Here is a 23150-nt window from a genome sequence, read left to right as displayed (position 1 = left end):
TATTTAATGGAAATATATTTGTCTAATATCTACAAAGTGTCAACAGTTGGTCTTAAGAAAGCAGACAAAAGGCACAAAATTAGTATTACTACAGAGAAGCATTCATGCTACTGAGTTTTATAAATATCATTGGGTGGCATGGTAAAAAATAAATTAAGCACTGGGTAAAATTCAAATTAGACATCCTTTTTCTCAATTTTGTTTGGTCCATGTTTGACCTGTGTGAGGCTGAAGACATTCTCAGCTGGGACACTGGGGGACTCATGGGGCTCGTGGCTGTCCTAGTTACAGAGGCTTTCTGGCAGCTTGGGTCAAAATTAAGGAAAAGAAATAAGACTACTTGTTCTCTTTCCCCAACTAGATATGAGGCAGTGGTGGTCCGTGTAGTGTAGGCATGCGTGTATTGACCTTCCAGAGCCCTTTATCACGACCGTGTGATTTCTTTCCGGCTGTGAAGAACACAGGGTCTCATGCTCTGGGCATGAGAAGTGTCAGAGAGATTGGATAAAACCACTTGGTGGGCCTGGTCCTGATTCCTCAGGAGTCACTCCCTTCTAGAAGGTTCCATATCAGCCTCCAGTGGCTTCCTGTCGCTTTGTGCAACTGGAAGGCCTGCTTGCTCTTTCTAGGATGTGGACATACAGCCTTGGATCAGAACAAGCATCATAGCCGGGTGGCCACTCCCCCTTCCGCCGAGTAGCCACGCCCCCTACCGCCGAGTGGCCACTCCCCACTCCGCCAGGAATGCGCTCCCTTTCCAGGCTGTGCCACCTCAGCCTGCGTCTTGACAGAAGCCGGTGAGTGGGAAAGACCATGGCAGAATGACTGTGGCAATGTGAGAAATAAAGAACACCAACTCTCGTGAATAAAACGGAGCTCAGGGTTACCCAGGGCAGCCTTGGCGGGTGCGAGGTGTGCCCACGGGCCCCGGCTGCCCTTGAATAAAATCCTCAGGCAGAATTTGGGGGTGCATGTTTCACAGTATGTAACCCCTCTCTCCGACTTGGATGCTAGCAAGAGATTTCAGCAAATACCAACGGAATCTTGATACTGTACCACTTTTATTCCTACAAAACCCGGCCTATTACGAGAAGCACTGCACCTCCGCCCATCAGTGTGTCTTCCAGAGGGGGTTGAAGTACACCCAGCCATCGCCCTGAAAGAGAAGGAAGGAGGTGACAGGAGGGAACCTCACAAAGTCAAGAAGCAAGGGCCCCTCCCTTCCAGCCCACCTCTGATACAGCACACAGCACCAGCCAAGACCCAATCCCAGCACTGTACAGCAGGCCTAGTTGATGGTCTTCCCTGCCCTTTCTTGAACTTATCTGAGGATACATTTCTCCCTGCCTGAACCAAGATAAAAATATGCATTTGCTTTTAAAGGGAGTCCCAGAAATGACCAACATAAAAGGGGCCTTGACAGCTTCTTCTATCTAGATGACTTGGCAAAAGAGAATTTCAGGACAGAGGGGCTAAAAGAGAGAGGTTGGCTGCATGAAGACTCAGAGTCACCTTGGGGGTGAAGGGTGGAGGCACACAGACCAATGATGTGGAAGCCCGCCTACCCAGTGAAGGCTTTTTGGCAGGTGTCCGTCACAGTGTGTCCGAGGACAGATGCCACAGGAGGAATGCCACCGTTCAGCCACCAGGCAAGGAAACAGGGAAAAGGGCATCGGTAATCAAGTGACATACGGAAGGAAGTGCATCGAGGGGAACTAAGCATCCTCGTGTCAGGGTGACATGTGTCCCTAGTCCTGTCACAGACATGGTGGCTTTTACCAAGCCCCAGAAATAAAACTTCAAGTAGTGGTTTTTTGGTTTTTTTGCTTGCTTGTTTGTTTTGCTTTTTAATGAATAAATTTCCATATAAGTCAGGCAAGGTGTTGCACAGACAGGACTCTCCTCAGGGAAAGCTTCAAGGATTCTGTCATCTGAGTCAAGCACCCACACAGGAAGGAGACCCTTCGAGGCAGTTTCCCAAGTACCTTCAAATACCTCCCAAGTACCAGCCTCAGCTTCTACCTCCTGTGCATAAGTTCCCTCTCCCCCATCCATGTCACTAGGGTGCCCCTGCTCACCCCACCCCATCCTCATAGCAGGAGCTAAGAGAGTAGGTAGGACACCTGGGCCCACTGGTCCAGATTGGCTATGGGCATGTGAATGCGTATAACCCCTTAGCATCATACAGCTAGGATCTTCATAAAAACTCAATCCCGGCTACTCACTAAGCATCCACTGTTCTCTGGGTGGGAGATAAAACCTCATGACTCTTCCCCCTACTCCTCAACCCACTCCCACAAGCCACCAGGCTCACTACATAGCTGAGGGTGATCCTGCCTTCACCTCCCGAATGCTGAGAGTTCAAGCATCCAAGTGGTGCCAGGGAAACAAGGTGAGCTGTACCCCAGGCCCCACCCACAATTACTTCCTAAACAACACTGAGACACCTCTGACACAATCTGGGATCCAGTAGGGAGGCAGGATGGGGCGAGGCTGTAGATTGGGTAGGCCTGTGTCCCTGCAGAATCCTCTTGGTTTATGTTAATTCAAGTGGGAAGACCATGGAAGCCTACACTGCTAAGTAATAGCTCACCTTCTCTGTTCTTCCATAAATGAAAGCTCTCCACTCTTTACTACAGATGTGACAGCTGCCTCAAGGCACTGTGATGGACCGAGATGGACTGTGACCAGAACTGTGAGCCAAGAGGTCATGCTGTGACAGTACTCTATGGGGAGGCATCAGGGGGACCAATGGCTGTGTGGGAAGAGTGGTAGAGAGGCCCAGTCCCCTCCTTCCAGGCCTGGCTGGCTAGAAGGGTTTTTTGAGAGGAGGGACACTGCAGGGGAAGTGTCAGCTACACACTTCTGCCCTTGAGATGGTATGAGATGTCAACACCTTACTGGGGAAACGCGCACCTCAATTCCAACCCCCATCCTGAGCCAGAGCCACACTCTGTCTGTCCTGTGTGGCCCTGTCTGTCCCACTGTCTCAACAATAAAAGTTGAGGTGACCTTAATCAGGGCTAGAGTCTGGTAGCAGGCCAGGGTTACCTCCGGGATGAAATACTTGGGTCGCCACGGTGTGCGAAGGGTCTCCCGTTTCCTCTCCTCCACCCTCTGCCTCTCCTCCAGGCGTCGCTTCTGCTCTGTGGCTGCATCAATGTCCCCAAGCCTCAGATAGTGGGTGACTTCCTGCCAGAGGTTCCTAGAAAGACGAACAGTACAAGGAGCCATCGGACTAGGTCAGCTACTGCCATGGCAGTGGACAGACAGACATTTAGACCCCTGTCTGTGGGAATCCAGAGAAGTAGCCTGAAGCACAAGGGCCAGGGGTGGAGCCAGGGCTCCTTGGTTACGCCTCTGCTGCCTCCATGCTCGCTACCTGTTCCCAACAGCGAGACTTCCTCATGCTCTGAGTAGAGCTCTGGAGGGGGAAGCTAATGGAAAGAGCAGGCAGAGCCCCCCCATCCCACCCCACTCCATGCACACCAGGGACAGCAGGTATACACAGCTCTTACCAGGCACCCCTATAAACATCTTAGAGACACTCATTTAATCCTCATGACCCAATGACATGGCTGGCTATATTATTAGCAACTGCATTTGATGGAGAAAACTCATGTCAAATGAGTGTGCGGGAGGGAACCTGCCTAAGAAAAGCCCTGAACACCCAGCTAGGAGGAGGGGGGATGGGAGGAAGAGGAAGTCAGGGGCGACCCCCAAGAGGCTGCCAGAGTAGCCCAGGGTGTGGCAAGGTCAGAGTAGCATTTCCAGGCCTGCCTCTGGGATCAAGCTGGCATCATGGTAGAGCTCAATTAACAACACAAGTGATGCCTATGGCCTCTCTGACTGCAGATAAGGGAAGCCTGGGACCCAGCAGGGATGATGGGGACTTAGGGGCAGAGCAGCCACTCTTAAGAGCCTTACGTGGAGAGCTCGGTTTCCCTAGAGTGAGCCTCATGCTGTCTGTGTGAGTGTTTCCTGAGTCAGGGTCTTACAGTGTAAGATGGATGGTGTCTCAGCCTGGTTTCCTGCCTCAGCCTCCTGAGTGTTAGGTTAAGTGTTAGGTTACCGGGAGGTATGTGCCACCATGCCTGGCACTGTGTTTAAATACATACAGAGGAAGAAGAAAGCATAGCAACTCCTCGCTAATTCTGGCTCCTCGCAGGGTTCCAACTACCCAGAGGCTGACCAAGGAGCAGCTGAACGCCATCCCGGGAATGCCCCTCAGAGGCAGTGGGGCCTGGTGCCAACTACCTCCTTACCATAGCCTTTTCTCTGCCTGCAGCCATGGTCAAACAGGGAGGGTGGGGGAGAGTTTATGTCTACACACAGAGGTTGTATTTGCTGTCCACCACTACGAATGACTATGGCTGGGTTTCTAACCAGTACCCAGGAAGAGGGCACCAAGCCTGACTACCTAAGTTAGATCCCAAGAGTCTACATGGTGAAAGGAAAGCTATCCTCTGATCACACACGTAACACACACTTGCACGTAAACATAAAGTGAATATAGGAAAAAAAAAACTCTTTTTTTGGTAAATCAGTGAGGTTTCAGTTGGACTCGTGAGCCACGTTGGCTTAGACTGAAATATCAAAATAGCAACATCTATGATCGATCAATCAATAGGCTTCTGGACCTATATAGCTATCATATGACAGCATATAGTGGACACGCTAATTAAGTGGATAGTTCATAATTTACCTAACCATTTTCCAAATGCCGGGTATGTATATAAATGTGCCACATTGACCCCAGTAGAATCTGTGTGACAAGTTCTACACACTGAGGTGTTAGACTTCAGAAGAAGGAGGTCTCCTGGAACTGGCTGTGGAACTCTTGGCCGGAGCAAAATATTGAGCCGTAGTTCTCATGGCAATCTATCTGTTTTGTTTTCTCTTATTCCTATTCTTATTTACAGCTCCTGGTAGCCTAGGCCACAATCTTAAGCAAGAACAATGGGTAAGAAACAGTCCTTGAGATGGGGGTCACTAACATGACCTTATCTCTGGGGAAACCAACGTTTTACTTTACAAATCACTGACAGAATTATATAATAGTATTATGACAGATAGAAACATTCCCAACAATAAATTTCATATGGATACACATGTGTTATCAGAGGAGGCTTTGGTACATGGTAAAGAAAGCCTTAAATAAAAGGAATTAAAATAGTTTAAATTTACACACTGAAGATTTATAAAAAATCAGGCATTAGATGTTAAACCATTTATGGTCGATAATTGACCATAAAGATTTACTAACCTGCTCTTGGAAATCTGCCACTAGCCTCAGATGACTGCCCCACTGATTTTACCCGTTCAGAGTTGTAACGCTTGGGTGATTCCTATTAATCATGATGTCACCTGTTCTACTTGTGATCCACTGAGTGCATCTTTTCAGAGCTGTAACGTTTGCTTGATTTTTTTGTGCTTTACTGTGCCAAATGATAACGATGGTATTTGTGATTGCTTCACTGAACACATCTTCTAAGAGTTGGGATATTTGTTCTTTTAATGTAGAAAACCCCCTGCTTTAGACTGCCTCTGTGTTTGTTTTTGTTTGTCACTGCCAAATCCTTACCCACCTAGACTTCGAGGACCCTCATTCCAGGGACCCCCGTACCCAACTGGGGTGGTCCGTGGCATAAATGGTTTCTCGTTCTTGAATTGTTTTCTCAAAATTAAAACATGTTTGAATCTTTTCTGAACTTAATAATTTCCCATGCCAACAGATAGATTCCCTAGAAATAGAAGACAGGATTAAAGTGAGCTCACGTGTTTAAATCTAACGGTCCCTAAGCTGCACCTGCTGCTCCCAGAAGCACGGGATGCGTGCAGTCAACTCTACTGCCCATGCCAGCACTCAATATTTTAAAAATAGCTGTCAAGGAAAAGAAAAGGCTCTCTGTTTCCCTGCATAGTTCTTTGAATGACCAGCAACTCTCAGATTAATTTACAATCCACCAATAATCCGGCAGTGGAGAAACTTTTTCAGAACAGGCAGCACACGTCTGCCAGATGGCGGATGGTCGCCCACTCTGTAGCCGCAGAACCACCCAAGTGATCACTACATGGGTCCATCCCTAATGGACGAGGGGTGTTTCAGTGGCTAACGGAAGCACACTTGCATCCTTTGCTACTAGCTATGCTGCTTAAGTTTCCCACAGATCTCTCGGCCAAGGTGGGGACAGGCACACCTGGACTCCATGGGCCCCTGCTTCTCCAGGGGTCTAAGCTTCTTAGGATACACAGGCAGGGTGGTTGTGTCGATGACTTTGGTCTCCCCGTTGCTGTAGGTGAACTCCAAGGTGCCGTTCCACTCCCCATGCGCTTTACAGACGATGGTGTTGGTTGGGTTGTGTTTCACTTCAGCTGTGACCCTGAGTTAATGAGAAGGTCCAATGAATCAAAAGGGGGACCGGGGGCCCTTTTCAATGGGCAGTTTAGGGAGAACGGGCTGGTTTGCAGTCTGGCCCAAAGACTGGATCTTAAAAGAAGGTATAATATTCTTGATCAGAACAAGAAAAGAAGATAGCTGGGTGTGTGGGCTCATGCCTGTAACCCCGAGCACTTAGGAAACAGAGGCAGGGTAATCTAGGCAAGAGCGAGGCTAGCCAGGGCTAAGCAGATAGGCTTTGAACCAAAAAAGAGAACAGAAGAGAGGGAGAAAAGGAAAGAGAAGAGAGAAGAGCTAAACCCTGAGATAAAACCAATTCGGGTCTGAAGACAGATTAACAGTAAGAGCCGTCAGCCTGCCTCACTCATCCAAGAGACAAGCCAGGTGGTTATATAAGATGCCTCTGTCACAGGCATGACCCAACGGTAAAAGATGTCCTCTCCTCCCCAAAACAGCATCTCCTAGTGCTACATTTCTACCATGAAAAGAGTGTTGGAAGAGCTTTTCTGTCCTTAAATAAGGTCTTTGGTTCTATGCCAACCATCGTGGTACAAAAGCCCGTATAATCCCAGCATTTGGAGCAGAGGCAGGAGGATTACAAATTTAAGGCCTGCCTAGGCTATATGGAAACTTGTCTCAACAACAAAAGCTACAGCAAACAATCCAATCCCCAGGAGGTCAGTTCTGGGTGGGGATGAAGCACGGATTGCTCACAGTCCGTCCAGTCCGAGTATCTATCCACCCAGTACCCACACACTCCCCGATGAAGGCTGAGCCAAACCTGGCTTCACGCCACTGCCTGCTAGGCTTAGGGCAGTACCTGCGGACTCAGCAATACCTGGGTGACCACCCTCAAGCTCTTTTTTAAAGCCCCTGGGGAAGACTGGTGAGATGGCTTTTTACCAGGTATAGGTGTTGGCCGTGCCAGCCTGGCAACCTGAATGAGGTCTCTAGAATCCATGTAAAGGCGGAAGGAGAGAGCCAGCCCCACAGAGCTGTCCTCTGACCTCCACACATACACCATGGCACAGCCCCATACGCATGCATGTATATACACGGTGAAGGTAATAAAGACTGCAAACTGCCTCCCTTGGATGTTTGGGGAACTCGGGGCTCTCTGTCTGAGTAGGAGGAAATGCTCCTGGAGCCGCGTCCTCTGCGCCCAGTGGTCCAGCTTGTGCTGAGTTTCCAGTTTGCCTTTTTTATTTTTATTACATGTATGGGGGGAGAGGCATACACAGGCTGAATCTAGGGTGTCTATGGAGATCTGAGATGGGTGGCTTGAAGCTGGAGTTACAGGTGGTGGTGAGTCATCCAATATGGGTGCTGGGAGCTGACCTCTGGTCCTCTGCAACAACAGTAAATACTCAACCTCAGAGCCATCTCGCTACCCCAGGTTTCCAGTTTTCAAGTGTAGGCTTGGAAGCCACTTCCCTTGACCTGAGAGCCATTGCTCAGGCTCCTTGTAGGCCTAGAGTTAGTGGGCCATGCCAGCGATGCTGTGCACTGGGCTCTCCACAGGGAACACTCGGCTGCAGGGCTTCTGATGATCCCTCTATTGTCTTTCAGCTGCCAGTATGACAACTGAATACTGGGGAGAAAGATGCCCAATTAGCGTGTGTGTGTGTGTGTGTGTGTGTGTGTGTGTGTGTGTCCCTGTCTCAAACTAACACCAGCCCGTTGCTAGAAACAGCTAGGGATCTGAAGTCCGCACAGTGGTGGGCCTGCCCCAATCATGGCTATAGAAAAAGGCTGCCCTTCCTCCAATGGTGACCTCTCCCTTAGTTCAAGACCTGTTTTTCCCTAGCTTCTAAGGACAGTGACATAGCCTGTAGCTTACACACCTAAGACTCCAATGGGGGGGCTGCCATAATGCCTGCACTTGCAGAGGGCTACACTAGAAAGTGGAGGGCTAAAAGGCCATTTACCCTTTGGGAGTCTCCTGTGTTACCATGGACGCCCCATAAATGAGTGAGGAGACCCCAAAGCCTCCCCTATGAAATGAAGGAGAGAGGTGTTTCTTCAAACAAGACCGTTCACTCTGTCTTGATGGTTGCCTCTTTTTTTTCTTTTGGTTTTTCGAGACAGGGTTTCTCTGTATAGTCTTGGCTGTCCTGGAACTCACTTTGTAGGCTGGCTTCGAACCCAGAAATCCACCTGACTCTATCTCCCGAGTGCTGGGATTAAAGGCGTGCGCCACTACGCCCAGCACCATTTATTTATTTATTTATTTATTTATTTATTTAATTTTTGGACAGAGAGTGCTGGGGAATTGAACTCAGGTTTTTGTGCACATCAGGCAAACACTATGCAGCCCCCAGCTCTTGACATTTTGGAGGCAGTGTCTTACTATGTTACCCAATCCTGGAGTGTGCTGGGTAGGCCCAGGCTGGCCTGGAATTTGAATGTCTGCCTCCAGAGGGCTGAGCTTATAGTTAAGTGGTATAATGCCTGGCTAGGACCCCATCTATTTTTTTTTTTTTCAAGACAGGGTTTCTCTGTGTAGCCCTGGCTGTCCTGGAACTCACTCTGTAGACCAGGCTGGCCTCGAACTCAGAAATCGGCCTGCCTCTGCCTCCCAAGTGCTGGGATTAAAGGCGTGCGCCACCCCCACCCGACTGTTTTTTGTTTGTTTGTTTGTTTGTTTGTTTGTTTTGTAAATTATTGACCTTGTTTTGTTTTGTTTGAGACAAGATCACATGTCTTCCAAGCCTCCCTAAGTATCCAAGGATGACCTTGAACTTCTGTTTCTCTATTCTAGCCTCCAAAGTGTTGGGATTTCAGGTGTGCCTACCACACCTATTTCTTCCCAAAGGGTGAGGGGGGACTCAGACACAAAAGAAAAACACAGCCAGAGTGCTGGCCACTTCCTACCTGTGGACCTTCCCGCCGTAGAAGGGCTTCGTGTGGAACGTCACGGTGGCAGAGTACCCAGTCTTGGCACAGCTAATGTTAACCTTCCCTCCAAGCTCCACCCACGGCACGGTGAGGATGGAGCGGGCGTAGGCACTGGGCAGTGTGAAGACATACTCTTCCCCGTGGTCCAGAAGTCGAAGCACACCTCCAGGAGAGAGGGAGAGTCAGGCAGAGCATGAATAGGCAGAGCATGAATAGGCAGAGCATGAATGGGCAGAGCATGAATAGGCAGAGCATGAATGGGCAGAGCATGAAGGGTGGGCACACTCAGGCAGGAGATCCAGGATGGCTTGCAACACATGCCTGCCATGCCTCTCACCTCAACAGAGCTCTCTGTTCATCGCCCTGGGTGCTGTGTCTGCACCACGTGAAGCTCTTAGAAAGACCACAAGCAAGGTAGACCTGCTGTCAACTGGGGGGACATTAATCACTGAGCAAAGACACCAAAGTGACTATGATCAAGGCAGTGGGGGGATGGTGGACGGTGCCAAGGACAAATTAATGTAGAAAAGGGGCATGCCTCAAGGAAGAAGCAATTCCCCGTGGTGACAAGAAAGACTGAGGAAGGGACCTTTGTGAGGGAAGAAGTTGCGTGCAGAGGTATGGAGGATGAGCAGATCAACAGGAAGGGAATGGCTTTAGTCTTGCTCCAGGGCAGCTAGTGTATGAGAGGACCCCGTGAACAAGCACCTCGCCCTGCATGTCTCTCCCTGTTCCCCTTCAGTATTGAGACAAGGATACCCACCATCAAGGTACCAGGAGCCTACATGGGTGACAGCTCCATTCTTTAGCTGCATATACATGACCAGAAGTTGTTTGTGATGTTCCTTCCCAAGGCTCCTGGTTCTCCAACCAACAAGAGTAGAGACTGGTGCCAACAGTCCCCAAGAGGACTGGGTGCCCATTGGTCACCAGCCTCCTGGGAGCTGCTTGCATGGTGCCCCTCAAGCGTCACAACCTCCCAGGACAGTAAGGATCATGATTTCACTATAAGCAGGGGACGACTGATGCTGCAGACAGAGCCTAAGGGGCACTGCCAATCTCTCTCTCTCCTGAAATAGTCAAAGATCTAGACATGGGAGGAAGTCAAGGGGAGGGAGAAAAGAGCCTGCACACGCCCAGGGAGTATGGTAGATGGGACACAGAGGTCTGGGTACAGACCATGAGGAAGAGGGTCTGAGGCCTCATCATCTCAGCCACACACTCACATCATCCACAGGGGAATGGGAAGATCTACACTCACGTCATCTATAGGGCAATTAGATGCTACACACAGATCATCAATAGGAGAATAAGATGCTACACTCAAATCATCAATAGAAGATATTACACTCACATCATCCATAGGGGAATAAGATGCTACAATCAATCACATCATCAATAAGAGAATGAGACCCCACCCTCACTCCATCCTGGCCTTACAGAAGGCTCTAGCCTGAACATCTATCTGTCTCACTGAACATCTGTCTCAAAGCTTACCTTTGTGCATAGCATCCACAAACTGGGCAACTTGAGAAGACAGAAGGCAAGAGCTGGGGTAGAAGACTGCAAAGAGACGTCACAGGGTGTGCTGGTCCACACCTGTCACCCAGAGGCTGAGGCAGGAGGACTGGAAACTCAAGGCCTACCTGGGACACAGTGAAACCAGGGTCTACCCTGTCTCAAAGGAAAAGGAAAAAGGCCACCAGGATGTCCCTGTCAACCCTCGGTTCTACTTCTAAGTTCCTTGACTCCCCAAGCACTGGCCATATCCCTAGAGAGGGGTTCTGGCAGGGACGAGGCCCCTGGGACTCTGGAAAAAGCTTCGGTCACTTCTAGGCCCCCATATGCACTGTGGGTATTGATGGCGATGTGCTAGTTAGGAGAGTCAGTTCTCATCATAGACTGGCCTGATGGGTCACTTGGAAGGGGAGTGATGACTAGGCTGGCCTGTGGGTGGCCTGTTTTAATTGGATTAGCTGAGGTGGGAAGGGTCATCTGGACTGTGAACAGTGCCATGCCACGGGCCGAGGTTCCCAAATGAATGAAAAGAAAGTAAGGTGATAGCCATGAGTCTGCTGCTCCCTTCCGATGGGGAAACGGTGTGTGTGTGACCAGTTCTCTCAAGCTTCTGCCACCTGTGACGTTCCTGCCATGGTGGTCTACATGGGTGACAGCTCCATTCTTTAGCTGCATATACATGACCAGAAGTTGTTTGTGATGTTCCTTCCCAAGGCTCCTGGTTCTCCAACCAACAAGAGTAGAGACTGGTAAACCACACAACCTTTCTCCCTTAAGTTTCTCCTGTCCGTATTTTACCACAGCAATAGTGAGAGACACTAAGGCAGTAACTGCCTTCCCGAAGGGCAGCTTGTCTCCCTGATGCCACAACCTCATCACCATGTCTACTGTGGTCCCACTGGAGGACTAAGCCTTCCTGACCTTATCCAGGACATCCGGACACTTATCTGCTTGCAGGAACCCACCCCAAGGGCAGTGCCAGTCATCTGTCAGATGGCTGGTGAATTAAGCCACCTAAAGGAGTAGGCTTTCTAGAGCCCATTATCAAAATGGAGATAAGCAGGCCTGTGGCACTGCATGAAGCAGGCAGGAACCTGGTGGTGGTGGTCTCTCGAAAACACCTGTACTTCATCTACAAAGAGTTGCCGCTGCTGGGTATAATGGTGCAGGCCTCTAGGCCAGCCTGGGCTACATAATGAGCTAGGACTACAGAAAGAACCTCCCTTTTAAAAACAAAAGAAAAAAAAAAACCCAACAACAAAAAAAACCAACAAAAGGACACACTCTGTGGGGAATTTAGAATAAGTATGAAAATCAAATAGAATAACCCAAATATCAAATTTTTTTCTAATTTTTATTTATGTATCATGTGTGCATGTGTGTGAGGGGGATGGGCAGTGTGTATGGCAACCAGAAGATAACTTGTGGGAATCGGTTCTTTTCCTTCCACCATGTGGGTCAGTTAACCTTGGGTTTTGGGGGCTGCCTCTAGCCTATAGAGTCATCTTGCTGGCCCCGCTTTTTGTTTTTCAATGAGGATAGATTGAATTGCTCTGTTTTTAACTGCAGACCAAGGGACACAAGTCAGTGCCTTCGCTTCCACTGAGCTCTCCACTAGGCCACACAACTGTGGAGACCCAGCCTTGCACTCGCTGCCAGGGTGGCACTGTGGCCTGAATCTGGGGAAAGACTGAGTGCTGGAGGAGGAGCCTGACTCGGGAAAGAGCACAGGCCCAGAAGGAAATGCCTGACCTCACCTCCTCCAGGACAGGACCAGGCAGACCTGAAGGACTTGAAGGTACCAGGGCCAGACACCATTCTGCCCTTGCTTAGACACCGCCTCACATGGTCCTGAACCTGTGACATTCAGAACTTTCTGGAAGTGTCTCGGATTCTGATTTCCCATCCAGAACAGAAGGTTGTACACTGAAGAAATCCTCAGCTCGGGAGATCAGACAGGCTGCCCTCCACACACGGCTTCCTCAACACTCTGCCCACAAATACCACTGGCTCTATTAACTCTCCCCAGATCCTGCCTGAAGGGATGCGCTTGGGTCTTCACTCAGAAAACCACAGACAAGGGCTCTGCAGGTCACCTGTGACCTCCAGGCCCAGACACAAGTATCTTATCTTCTTAGAGATGATCAACATGGCCTTCCATAGCTGCCTACCGCTCCCATCCTTGGTGGCCTCTCTGCCTCTGCTACCCCTTCATACCCCTCCCTGTGGGAGGATAGCAGGGGTCAGGGCTCATACAGCAAACCCCTTGGCCTTTACATGACATAATTTTACCTGGGCCAGGGATTCCCCAGGCAGAGTGTAAGCTCTCCACAGGAGCACCATACTTGACCAGCAGTGACCCTACATTCTCCTTCCGTTCCCTCTCCACTCGGTTTGGAGCTACGCATCCTTTGAGCTGCTCACAACAAAAACCTCAACGAGGGCCAGCAAGGTAGCTCAGCAAAAGTACCTACAGGTAACGGGAGAGTCAGGGATTCAATCTGTGGGTCCAAATGCTTAGAAGGCTGATTCCTGACTTCCATATGTTCACTGTGCCTTGCACACTTGCATACATGTATCATATTTATACACATACACACACACACAGTGTGTGTGTGTGTGTGTGTGCTATAATTAAAAAAAAAAAATCATGGCATTGGTAAAGAACCAGATGTGGTGGCCAAAGCTTATGAAAGTCAGGGCCAGCCTGGGCTACGCAGTGAGGATGAGGGTCAATACAATAGAAAAGACTTTCTCAGCAAACACCCCTCCCCCCTAAAAATTATAAACAGAAAGAAAACCCACCTCACAATGATGGGCATACCCCCTCAGCCTTCCCCACGTCAGAACACAACTGGATTGTTACAGGTTAGACCTTAATGATCCCCTAAAGTCTCACAACTGATGGCCTGAGTTCAATCCCCCAGATCCACATGGAGGACAGAGAGAACTCATTCCTGACAGGGTGTCCTCTGACCTGCGCATGTGCATTATACACGTACACATAATGAGTTACGTGTAATTATAACAGTTTTAAGAAGTTATATAGCAATAAACCATGCTGATGGCCTGTTTATACATGGAATAGCCTATTCGTTTCCCTACAATATTTTTCTTTTTCTTTTCAAGACAAGAGTTTCTCTGTGTAGCCCTGGCTGTCCTAGAATTCACTTTGTAGACCAGGCTACCCTCGAACTCAGAGATCTGCCTGCTTCTGTCTCCCAAGTGCTGGGACCTAAGGTGTGTACTACCATTCGCAGCTAACCTACACCTTTTCAAGGCTCTCACAACACCGTGAATGCGATAAACCTCTCGTGGAGGTTTAAAAGGGAATGGCCCCCTGGAGGCTCATTTATTTGAATGTTTGGTCCCTGCTTAGGAAGGATCAGGAGGTGTGGTCTCGGAGGAGGAGGTGTGTCTCTGGGGGTTGGACTCTGAGGTATCAAAAGCTAGGTCTAGCTCTCTCTGTCTTTGACTTTCAGATCAGGTGTGAGCTCTCAGCTACTGCTTCATCACCATGCCCGCCCCCCTGCCCGACCCCTGCCTGCCCTCCTGCTGCCATGCTGCCATCATGGCCTCACCTCTGAAATTATAAGTAAGCCCCCCAATTAAATGCTTCTTTTTATAAGTTTCCTTGGTCATCATGTCTCTTCACGGTAATAGAACAGTGGTTAAGACACCTAACTAAGGGTACTCCAGGTGCTGCCCACCACCTCATTTACCAGAAAGAGAAAAAAGGGGATGTTTTAGTGATCTTTCATGATGTAACTAGGGAAGTCAACCACACACACACACAGAGAGAGAGAGAGAGAGAGAGAGAGAGAGAGAGAGAGAGAGAGAGAGAGAGAGAGAGAGAGGTATTCCTGTCACTAAGGTGTTTGAGGTCATCTTCCCAAGAGCTGATGCCCATGTGTGAAAGTGACACCTCTTTTTCTATTTTCTTCCTTTCCCACACTTAAAGTAATGTTTTAAATGTCTTGCTAAACTCCAGACCTGTTTAATACTGGCTGGACCTGAAATTCTTTTCCTCAAAGCAGCGAAGAATCCTGGTTTCACTGGAGTAGAGGTCTGGGAAAGTATTTCTCAGCTGCTCCTGGGGCTCCTGGGGCGTGCAGCTCTGCCCCACACCTTACTCTCCATGCCCCATCTCAGGGAGGCACTCACAGCAGCATGCCCCACCCCTCCCAGGCCACTCCCTGTCTCTTTCTTTATGGCACTTAGTTCTCAACACAAAACTCAGCTGACGCCCGCCCCTCTTGTCTGTTCCCCAGACACAGAATTGTAGCACAGCTGCAGGGGCCGTGAGGGAAGTGTCCATCGGTCCTAGGACAGTGCCCAGCACCTGTAAGTGCTCAGACAGCAAGCTCTCCCAACAGTGGAGCTGCTGAGAAGGCTCAGCAGGTAAAGATGCTTGCCACCAAAGCTGAAGTCCTAGTTCGATTCCCCAGAATCCACTTGGTGGAGCGAGGGAACTACTTCCTGCAAGTGTCCTACTCCCTCTACCTTCATCTTCCCTCCATACATTCATTCTCTCTTCCCTCTCCCTATATATAGATATATAGAATACATACACATATAGAATATAGATATGTGTATATGTGTATGTACACATGTAGAATATAGATATGTGTATATGTGTACACACACATATAAGTAATTTTTAAAAACGTAAATGCTCACAATAAAAATATCCTTCAACGACGGGTCTGAGGAGGACTCTCAAGAAGCCAAAAGGCTGAAAGTAAAATTCTGTGGGTATCTTTTGTTTGTTTGTTTACTTTTGTTTGCTAGAATGGGAGTTGTAGGATCTCAAATACATCTGTGACTTAAAAGGGAGTTAAATAGACATGATGAGACACTTCGACTTAACAGGGCTTGAGGGTTTCTCCACACAATGAGCAGTGCTCTTCCCAAGGTAAGAATGTGCTGTCATCCACCAGGGAATGATCAGCCTGTTCTCACTACAGCGGCCCCTGCACAGAGCCAAAGACTTGGCTTGAGGGATTCCTATGAGCATCTTTAAGCAGGCAACTCTGTAATCTTCCTGGTCTGGGAGCCAGAACACATTGACAGCCACATACTCATGTCTGATCACATATGTAGGGCCAGCCCTAACATCCACAGTCCATCGGAAGAAGGAAGATTCTAGAAGGCAGAGTGTGCAAACCACACTGTGTGCGATGAAACAGGAGAGCAAGAACCTGTGACCCATCCCTTTCCCCCCCATCACTTGGGACCACTGGGAAATCAGCCAACCTGGTCCATCATCCACCCCTTTCCCACCCACCCCCCATTTACAAATAAAATCCACACGCAAAGCAATCGTTGCTCATCCCAGTGCAAAGGGCAGTGGGTAAGACTCCAATTCGCTACGTTGGCTTACCTTCCCCTATCATAGAGACCCCCACGGACATGCCCATGAACTTGCTTTTGGTCCATACGTGAGTGTTGACACACAGTCTCTTCTCCTTGCACTCACAGTAGAAGCAGGAGATGGGCGGATGATGGGATACCTGCTCAGCCACAAACCTGAGCTTATAGCTTTTAGAAGGGTCATCGGCCATCGGATGCTCGTGAGCACTAATGGGAGGGTTGGGGGAAGTCCACTTCGACTTGACTCTGTCCTTAGGAACCTCCCAGGAGCAGTGAAAGGTCTCGCCGATGATGGGGTTATAGGGCTTCTTGGCCAGGGTGCCTTTGCGGCCCTCGTGGAAGGCCGTAAGATAATACTCCACGAAGCTAATGACTCTCTCCTCTGGCGTCGCCCCGGCAGTGATGGCCAGCAGCAGGTCAGGGTGCGCCATAAAGTCTGCGTACATCTCCAGCAAGGACCGCTTCTCCAGAATGAACGTGGGGAGCACCACCTGCACCAGGGACACAGGGAAACAGGGTTTGTGAGAGCTGGTGGGCGGGGCTACACAGCCAGGGCTCCTGAGAGCTGGCGGGAGGAGGGGCTATCTCCACTACACAGTAAGATTCAGGAGGCTCAAGCCAGGAATGAGGCCCTTGATGGAAACTCCTGCATCAGTGACTAGCCATAAAGTCATTTGCTAGCAAATGCCACAGAGGCACCCTGGGGGAGAGGAAGGAATGCTGTGGGTGCATTCATGGAGCCTGGGAAAACCAGGAAAGGGTTAGGTGACGGCTTTGTTGGCTTTGTCGATGTCAGCCCAGCTTTGTGCACAAAGCTGTTCTGGGTGAGTTTCTTCTTTGCTCACTTGAGTCATTACAAGAGCGCATGCTCATTCATTATCTCTCCTCACCTTGCCCCGCACCTCCCTACTCCTTGAGAGTTCATTGTACATTCTGTGTCTCTGCTAACACACATCCTTCTTTCCAGCCCCGTCGTCCTGAGAGAGGCTATTTTTAAATTATTACATGTTAATTATTTATTCACTATTGGGGGGGCACTTGCTATGATGCACATGTAGTGGCCAGAGAGCAGCCTGCAGGAGTTGACTCTCTTCTTCCGCCATATGGGACCTGGGGGGTTAACTCACATCGCCTCAGGTACCTTTACCCATTGAGCCACCTTTTTTTTTTTTTTCTTATTCCTCCTGCCCACCCCAGCTATAGGAGCCATCCATGCTTCCCCTGAAAGAGACGCTGTGTCGTTTTGGTCCCAGAGGCCAGGCAGGCAGACAGGGTTTCACTATTACCAAGAGCATTTAAGTGGGGGTGGTATTAGAGAGGTATTGTGTAGCCAACACAATCCAGCCAGGCAGGGGCCAGAGATGGAACAGAGGCACCCTGCGGGAGAGGAAGGGATGTCATGGGTGCATCCATGGAGCCTTGGGAAACCAGGACATGACAGAAAGGGAGACTGAAGTCACAGCATCATCTGAAAGGAGATGGCTGGGGCAGTCCCTGGTCTGTTACCCACTGTGGCCGACTGAGGGAGGTGCATGAGTGGACACACAAAGGGAACCCAGCGGTTACTCTAGGCCTGCACAGCCCCACTTTCCTACAACCCACTGAGCAGGTCGTCTAAGCAAACAGGGGTCATCTGAGCTGGGGACGCAGACAACTCTGATGTATTACTCTCACCTCCCACTGCCCTAGGGGTCCCACAAAAAAATAACAAAATAACAGGAGTCAGGCCTCAGGGCCCACCCACTCAGCTGCAAAACAGTGCTTTCTCTAGTCTGGCCTAGCTCGAGGGAGGGGGGAGAGAAACAAGGAAGGAAAGGGGTCCCTAGGCATGGAGTCTGGCTGAAGCCTCCTGGTGGCTGAAGATTAAGACTCCAGGAACACAGTTCCCACTAGCTGCTGAGCAGGCTGTCAGCACAGAGGCAGGAAGCCAGGCTAAGGGCTCCCGGCCCACAGCCTCACTCCTGGGATTATGACTACTAACTTTGTTGACAGTGAGGGGGTCGGTCAGGCCTTCCTGCACCCCTGGGACTCTGCAAGTTTTACCTTGTTATTTACAGTCCTGCCTGCTTTGCCTCAACCCTCCCTCATCTCCTCCACCCCACCCCCACTCATTAAGTTCCTTTGGAAACTCTTTGGGGTAAAAAAAAAAAAAAAAAAAACAAACCCCACCAAAGTTGGTCAGCAGGTTACTGCAGGTGCTGCCAAGCCTGTCTCCCAGAGTTCAGTCTCTAGGTCCTACAAGAGCTGACTCCCCAAAGATGTTCTTTGGTTTTACAAATGCAGCTGCCCGCAAAGTAAATAAACAAAATAATCTTTTCATCACAAAGCCCGAGCTATGGTCCCATTATGAAGGAAACAATGCGTGACTCTAAGAGCCCACACCCACCATCTCAGTCACCCTTAACTCTCCAAGAGCCTCTGGTTCTTTTAAACCCTAGTGCTCAAAATCTATTATGTTAAAATCTTGCCATAAACTCCCAGTCTGCTCCACAGCTCATCACCAAGTTCCTTTCTGTGGCCCCCAATTTGAGGCCCCTGAGAAGATTAAGGATCCTCTCCTCGGGTTGCTGCCTACAACAATTTGGAGCCATGCCCCTCGCTCTGCCACCCACAGCCTTGCTTGGCTCCTTCCCATGTGGACTCAGGGGGTTTCAAAGCTGGCAGGCCACCAAGGTTCTACAATAACTGACCCTGAATATCACCCAGGCGTACAGTTCTGTAACTATAGCCCCGTGCCAGGTTTCCCTTAAAGAAGAGAAGAGATTGGTTTTAGGTTTAATTGTGTGTCTTCATGTGTGCACACGTGAGTGCAGGTGTCTGTGGAAGCCAGCAGAGGGCATCAGATCCCCTGGAATAGGCATTAGAAGGGGCTGGGAGCCACTAGGGTGCGGGGAACTGAATCTGCAAGATCAACCCCTGCTAACAGCTGAGCCATCCATCCAGCCCTGCACACTGGACTTTCTTTAAAAAAAAAAAATCATTGCAAGTGATTTGCATACAACAGAAAAGACTTCCAGAAGAGAAAAACCAGGCAGATGTGTCTTCAAAGCATAGTGGTTCCATAGGAAATCAGAGGAAGCTAAGCCCACCGGGAAGGCACGCTTTGGCAGAGAGCTCTTAATATTATATATCTGTCATTAAAAGCCATGTAAAAAGCAGCAGCAAAATACAAAATCAAGCACAGAACACAATCCAAGTAAATCCATTCAAAGCCTCAGGACGTTAACTTGTCTCTAGATGATATAGGGCTGATTTGCATTTTTGTATCTACCTGCTTTCCTCTGTCACATGCGGGAAGAAGAAAATTGTCATCAGATCCAGGCAGATTTCCTAATATGGTTTCCGCCACAATTCGACTAAAGTGAGAATCCAGCTGTCCAGGGATGTCTCTGGCCAGGTGGGCACTCTACATTCTGCCTTGGGATAGCCCTCTGCAGAGTCAGGTGATGACATCTGCTGAGCTCTGTGTAGCCAGGCTGTGTGGCTCTCCCGTTGGATATGGAAGCAAGACCACGCAAGCAAATGTCCCAACGCTTCTTTCTCCCCCTCCCCTGAACCACTTGGGGGCTCTGAAATGATTAATCTTCACTGTCCATCTGAGTGAATTCAGGAATCATTCAGGAGACACACCTCTAGATACTCCCTTGTATACCAGATACTCTTTGAGGAAGTTTCTAAGAACACTCAGCAGAAGAGGAGAGATTCGCCCTGTGTGCTATGTGGCACCGCGCCGTGGGCTCAGGTCCGAGACTGATCCACAGTGAGAACTGGAGGTGAGCGGCAGGCAGCACTCATCTATCTCCCTCAGCTTCCTGACTAATGCGGCCAGCTGCCTCACCCTGCCTTCCCCACCGTGACACGCTGTGTCCCTTTTAAACCGTGAGCCCAGATTTCCTCTGTTCTTTCTTGTCAGGTATGGGTCACAGCAACAAGGGGGCAGCACAACTGGCCATTCCAGCTGTAGGTTTTAGCAGCTGGGACCCTCATGGAGCCGAGTCGAGGAGAAAGGGAAGCAGCCATGAGTGACACGGAGAGCCACATAGGAACGCTTGCTCATTCTTTCTCCTTTCAACATCATCAGGGACCCGGCCCAGGGAGCAGTGCCACCTCCGTGAGCCCAGGCTAAGTCACCCCTTGCAGACATGCTCAGAAGCGGGTTTCCAAGGTGACTCGGGTCTGTCATGCTGACCGTTATTAACCATCATACTTGGGGACTAGGGTTTACAGCCATCACCAGGTCCAACCAAGCAGGTCTGCCTCTGTTCAGATGTCTCCTCCGTGGCCCTCCTTTCTCAGCTTTTGCTGGGGTACTGTTAGGACTTGAGAAGGTCACCACCAGACTGGCTCCAAAGCCTGTCAGGAACATTCCCGCCAGGGTGGCCAGTTTGATCTCTGGTCCAGTCTTGTTTTCTTCCCTCACTCAGCCTCCTTGAGGCAGGTGGGGGTGGGGGCTCGTCTTTCTTTTCTGTGCAGTGCATTTCTAAACAAGTCAGTTCATCAAGTGCTTCTTGGGGAATGGACACCAGGGATACGGAGCCAAGAAGCTCATGAGTCCTAATTGGGCTGTCTCCCTCGGACAGGATGAGTGACAGCCCGGCCGCCGTTTGGACGGATGGCGGGCGTTCAAGCAGTCTGGCTGCGGATTTATTGAACCATCAGTAAAGGACTGCCTTTCCTCCCATTAACATAATTAAGACAATGAACTACTTTGGGGGAAGTTAAAAATAAATAAATAAAGGAGAGATTCAGCGGGCAATTAATTATGCCAATCGAAGAGTAGCTGCTCTTCAGATTGGGCCCTTAGAAATCTGACATAGATCAGCACATAGCCAAGAGGGCAGAGGACAGCTAGAAAGAGTGGCAGTCCCCTCCCTCCTGCAGGGAGCACACTAGACTCCTGGGAAAGATGCTGCGAACAGGTATGGTTTTTCCCTCAAAGACCCATCAGTCCACACCTCAGGGGCCAGCCACGTGATGCTCTGTTTTCAGGTTGAAGAAAACACCCTGTGTGACCCCGAGAAGTGAAGGGTCCTGGGGCTACCAGGTTTCATCCGGGATTCAGAATCTGGAGAGCTTTGCAAAATAATGGGCGGGGTTCTCTCCTCGCCTACCCTTCTGTCTTCTGTGTGTGCATTAGGGCTCTCTCCTTGCCTCCCTCTTTCACCTTCTGTGTGTGCATTAGGGCTCTCTCCTCACCTCCCCCTTTCGTCTTCTATGTGTGTGTTTTGTACGTATGTACAGGTGCACATATGTATATGAGTGATGTGCACATACATACATATGCATGTGGAAGCCAGGGGACAACTTTGGGGACCATTCCTTCAGCACCATCCACTTTTCTTTCTGAGACAGGGTCCTCTCACTAGAAATGACCAACTAAGCTAAGGTCGCCTGGCTTGCAACCCTGGGGATCTATCTCTGCCTCCCTAGCATGGGAAATATATAGACATACATACATATCTGTATGTATGTATGTATGTATGTATACATGTATGTAATATATCACATAAATACGTATGTGTGTGTGTGTGTGTGTGTGTCTGCGTGTGCACCATCTCTCCAGTCTCTCCCTGTTTCTTTTCTTACCCAACAAAGCTGATTAGATTTCCTTAAGGAAATTTCTTCCCCCATTTTATGGTGCCTGGACTATTACAAAAACCATTCAACACAATATTTTGTTAGATGGAAAGAGTTTGAAATTAATTTTTCAGTCTCCTTCCAAGTAGCCAATTGGGCATTAGCTAAAGGCAATGTCTGCAGTTTCAGGATTAGGCTAGGCCTCTGGAAATGCAATCACAAGCTAATAAAATAATAATGCAAACTTCACAGCTCCAGACAAGAGCCCTACACAGAGCCTCCTGGATGGCCAGCGGACCGTCAGATAGCTCCCACCAGGCTTCTGTGCCCTTCATATTGGATCTGAGCAATTTAAACTTCTCAGTCACTCCTATCATCCGCGATTCCAGCCCTGAAATTTTGCAAGCCATTTTAAAAGCGTGATCCACAATGAGAACATTTTGCACTGTGACCCGGCGCAATATAACTGGCATCAAAGTGAGTTACCATACTCTGGTATTTTCTGCCACAGTCCACGCCTTAAGAACGACTGTCTGACATACTAAATTGGTTTTACAACCCACTGGTAGGTTGAGACCCGCAATTTGGAAACACTAGGATTTTAGATGGCACTCAGGGACCTTGTCACCTACACGCCCTCAGCATTAACTGGAGCATCATCTCAGAGTCTTATGCAATCACCAAAGATAGGCAGCTATTTAAAAAGCCAAGCAGATTTATTCAGCACGAAGCTGAAATTAACAGTAGGAACATGGCGCTAAGCAGACCTTACTCAGCAGCAGAGAGGCCAGGATCAGCCGTGCACTGCAGGAAGAGGAGGAAATGAGGAACTTGGGGGTGCTTAGTGTGGGCCCTGTTTAATGTAGCAGTCACCCAGAATGTCAGACACCTACCCCTGAAACCGCTGAAAACATTTCAAGGCAACTTTCTGAGTTGGGGAGGTAGCTTGCCTAGCATACACAAAGCCCTGGGTCCGAGCCCCATTAACTGCATTAGCCAGGAATGGTGACACACTCACTCCTGTAATCCCCACAGTTGGGACTTAGAGGTGGGAGTATCAGAAATCCAAAGTTACCTCTGGCTATACAGCGCGTCCAAGGCCAGGCTGGGATACACAAGACCCTGTTTCTAAAACAAAAACAAAATGGAGGCAGATGTGCTGGTGCACAGCTGTAACCTCAGGCCCTGGGAGGTCAAGAAAAGAGGTTCTGGGTAGCTCAGCTATGCATCAAGTTCAAGGTCAGCCAGCTACAGTGAGGCCCAGTCTCAATACATAAAATCCTACGGTTTTAAAAAAGAAGGCTTACGTTCACAGTGCGATGGCTGATCTCCACAGTGTGATCTGGCCCTGTGGAGGTTACCCTGTTTCTCTGCTTATTGCTCT

The 23150-nt window shown here is 49.3% G+C and overlaps 1 protein-coding gene across 4 annotated transcripts in view; it reads right to left on the bottom strand.

Moving 5' to 3' along the window:
- The window catches only part of Osbpl10 (oxysterol binding protein like 10), a 243057-nt gene continuing 219907 nt past the window's right edge, over positions 1-23150 (bottom strand). For all 4 annotated transcript variants that reach the window (XM_029482011.2, XM_021172670.3, XM_029482014.2 and 1 more), the window contains 5 exons: positions 16200-16680; positions 9275-9461; positions 6201-6383; positions 3052-3205; positions 1-1156 (listed from right to left, as the gene is read on the bottom strand). In XM_029482011.2, coding sequence (XP_029337871.1) covers positions 1112-1156; positions 3052-3205; positions 6201-6383; positions 9275-9461; positions 16200-16680 — 1050 coding nt within the window. In that variant the 3' untranslated portion in view covers positions 1-1111. The remainder of the gene's footprint in view (positions 1157-3051; positions 3206-6200; positions 6384-9274; positions 9462-16199; positions 16681-23150) is intronic.

This window comes from Mus caroli, unplaced genomic scaffold, assembly GCF_978045245.1.
Source record: "Mus caroli unplaced genomic scaffold, Mus_caroli_1 scaffold_11, whole genome shotgun sequence".
NCBI lineage: Eukaryota > Metazoa > Chordata > Mammalia > Rodentia > Muridae > Mus > Mus caroli.
Note: the sequence above shows the minus strand (reverse complement) of the source record. Positions and strands in the feature narration are given on the sequence as shown.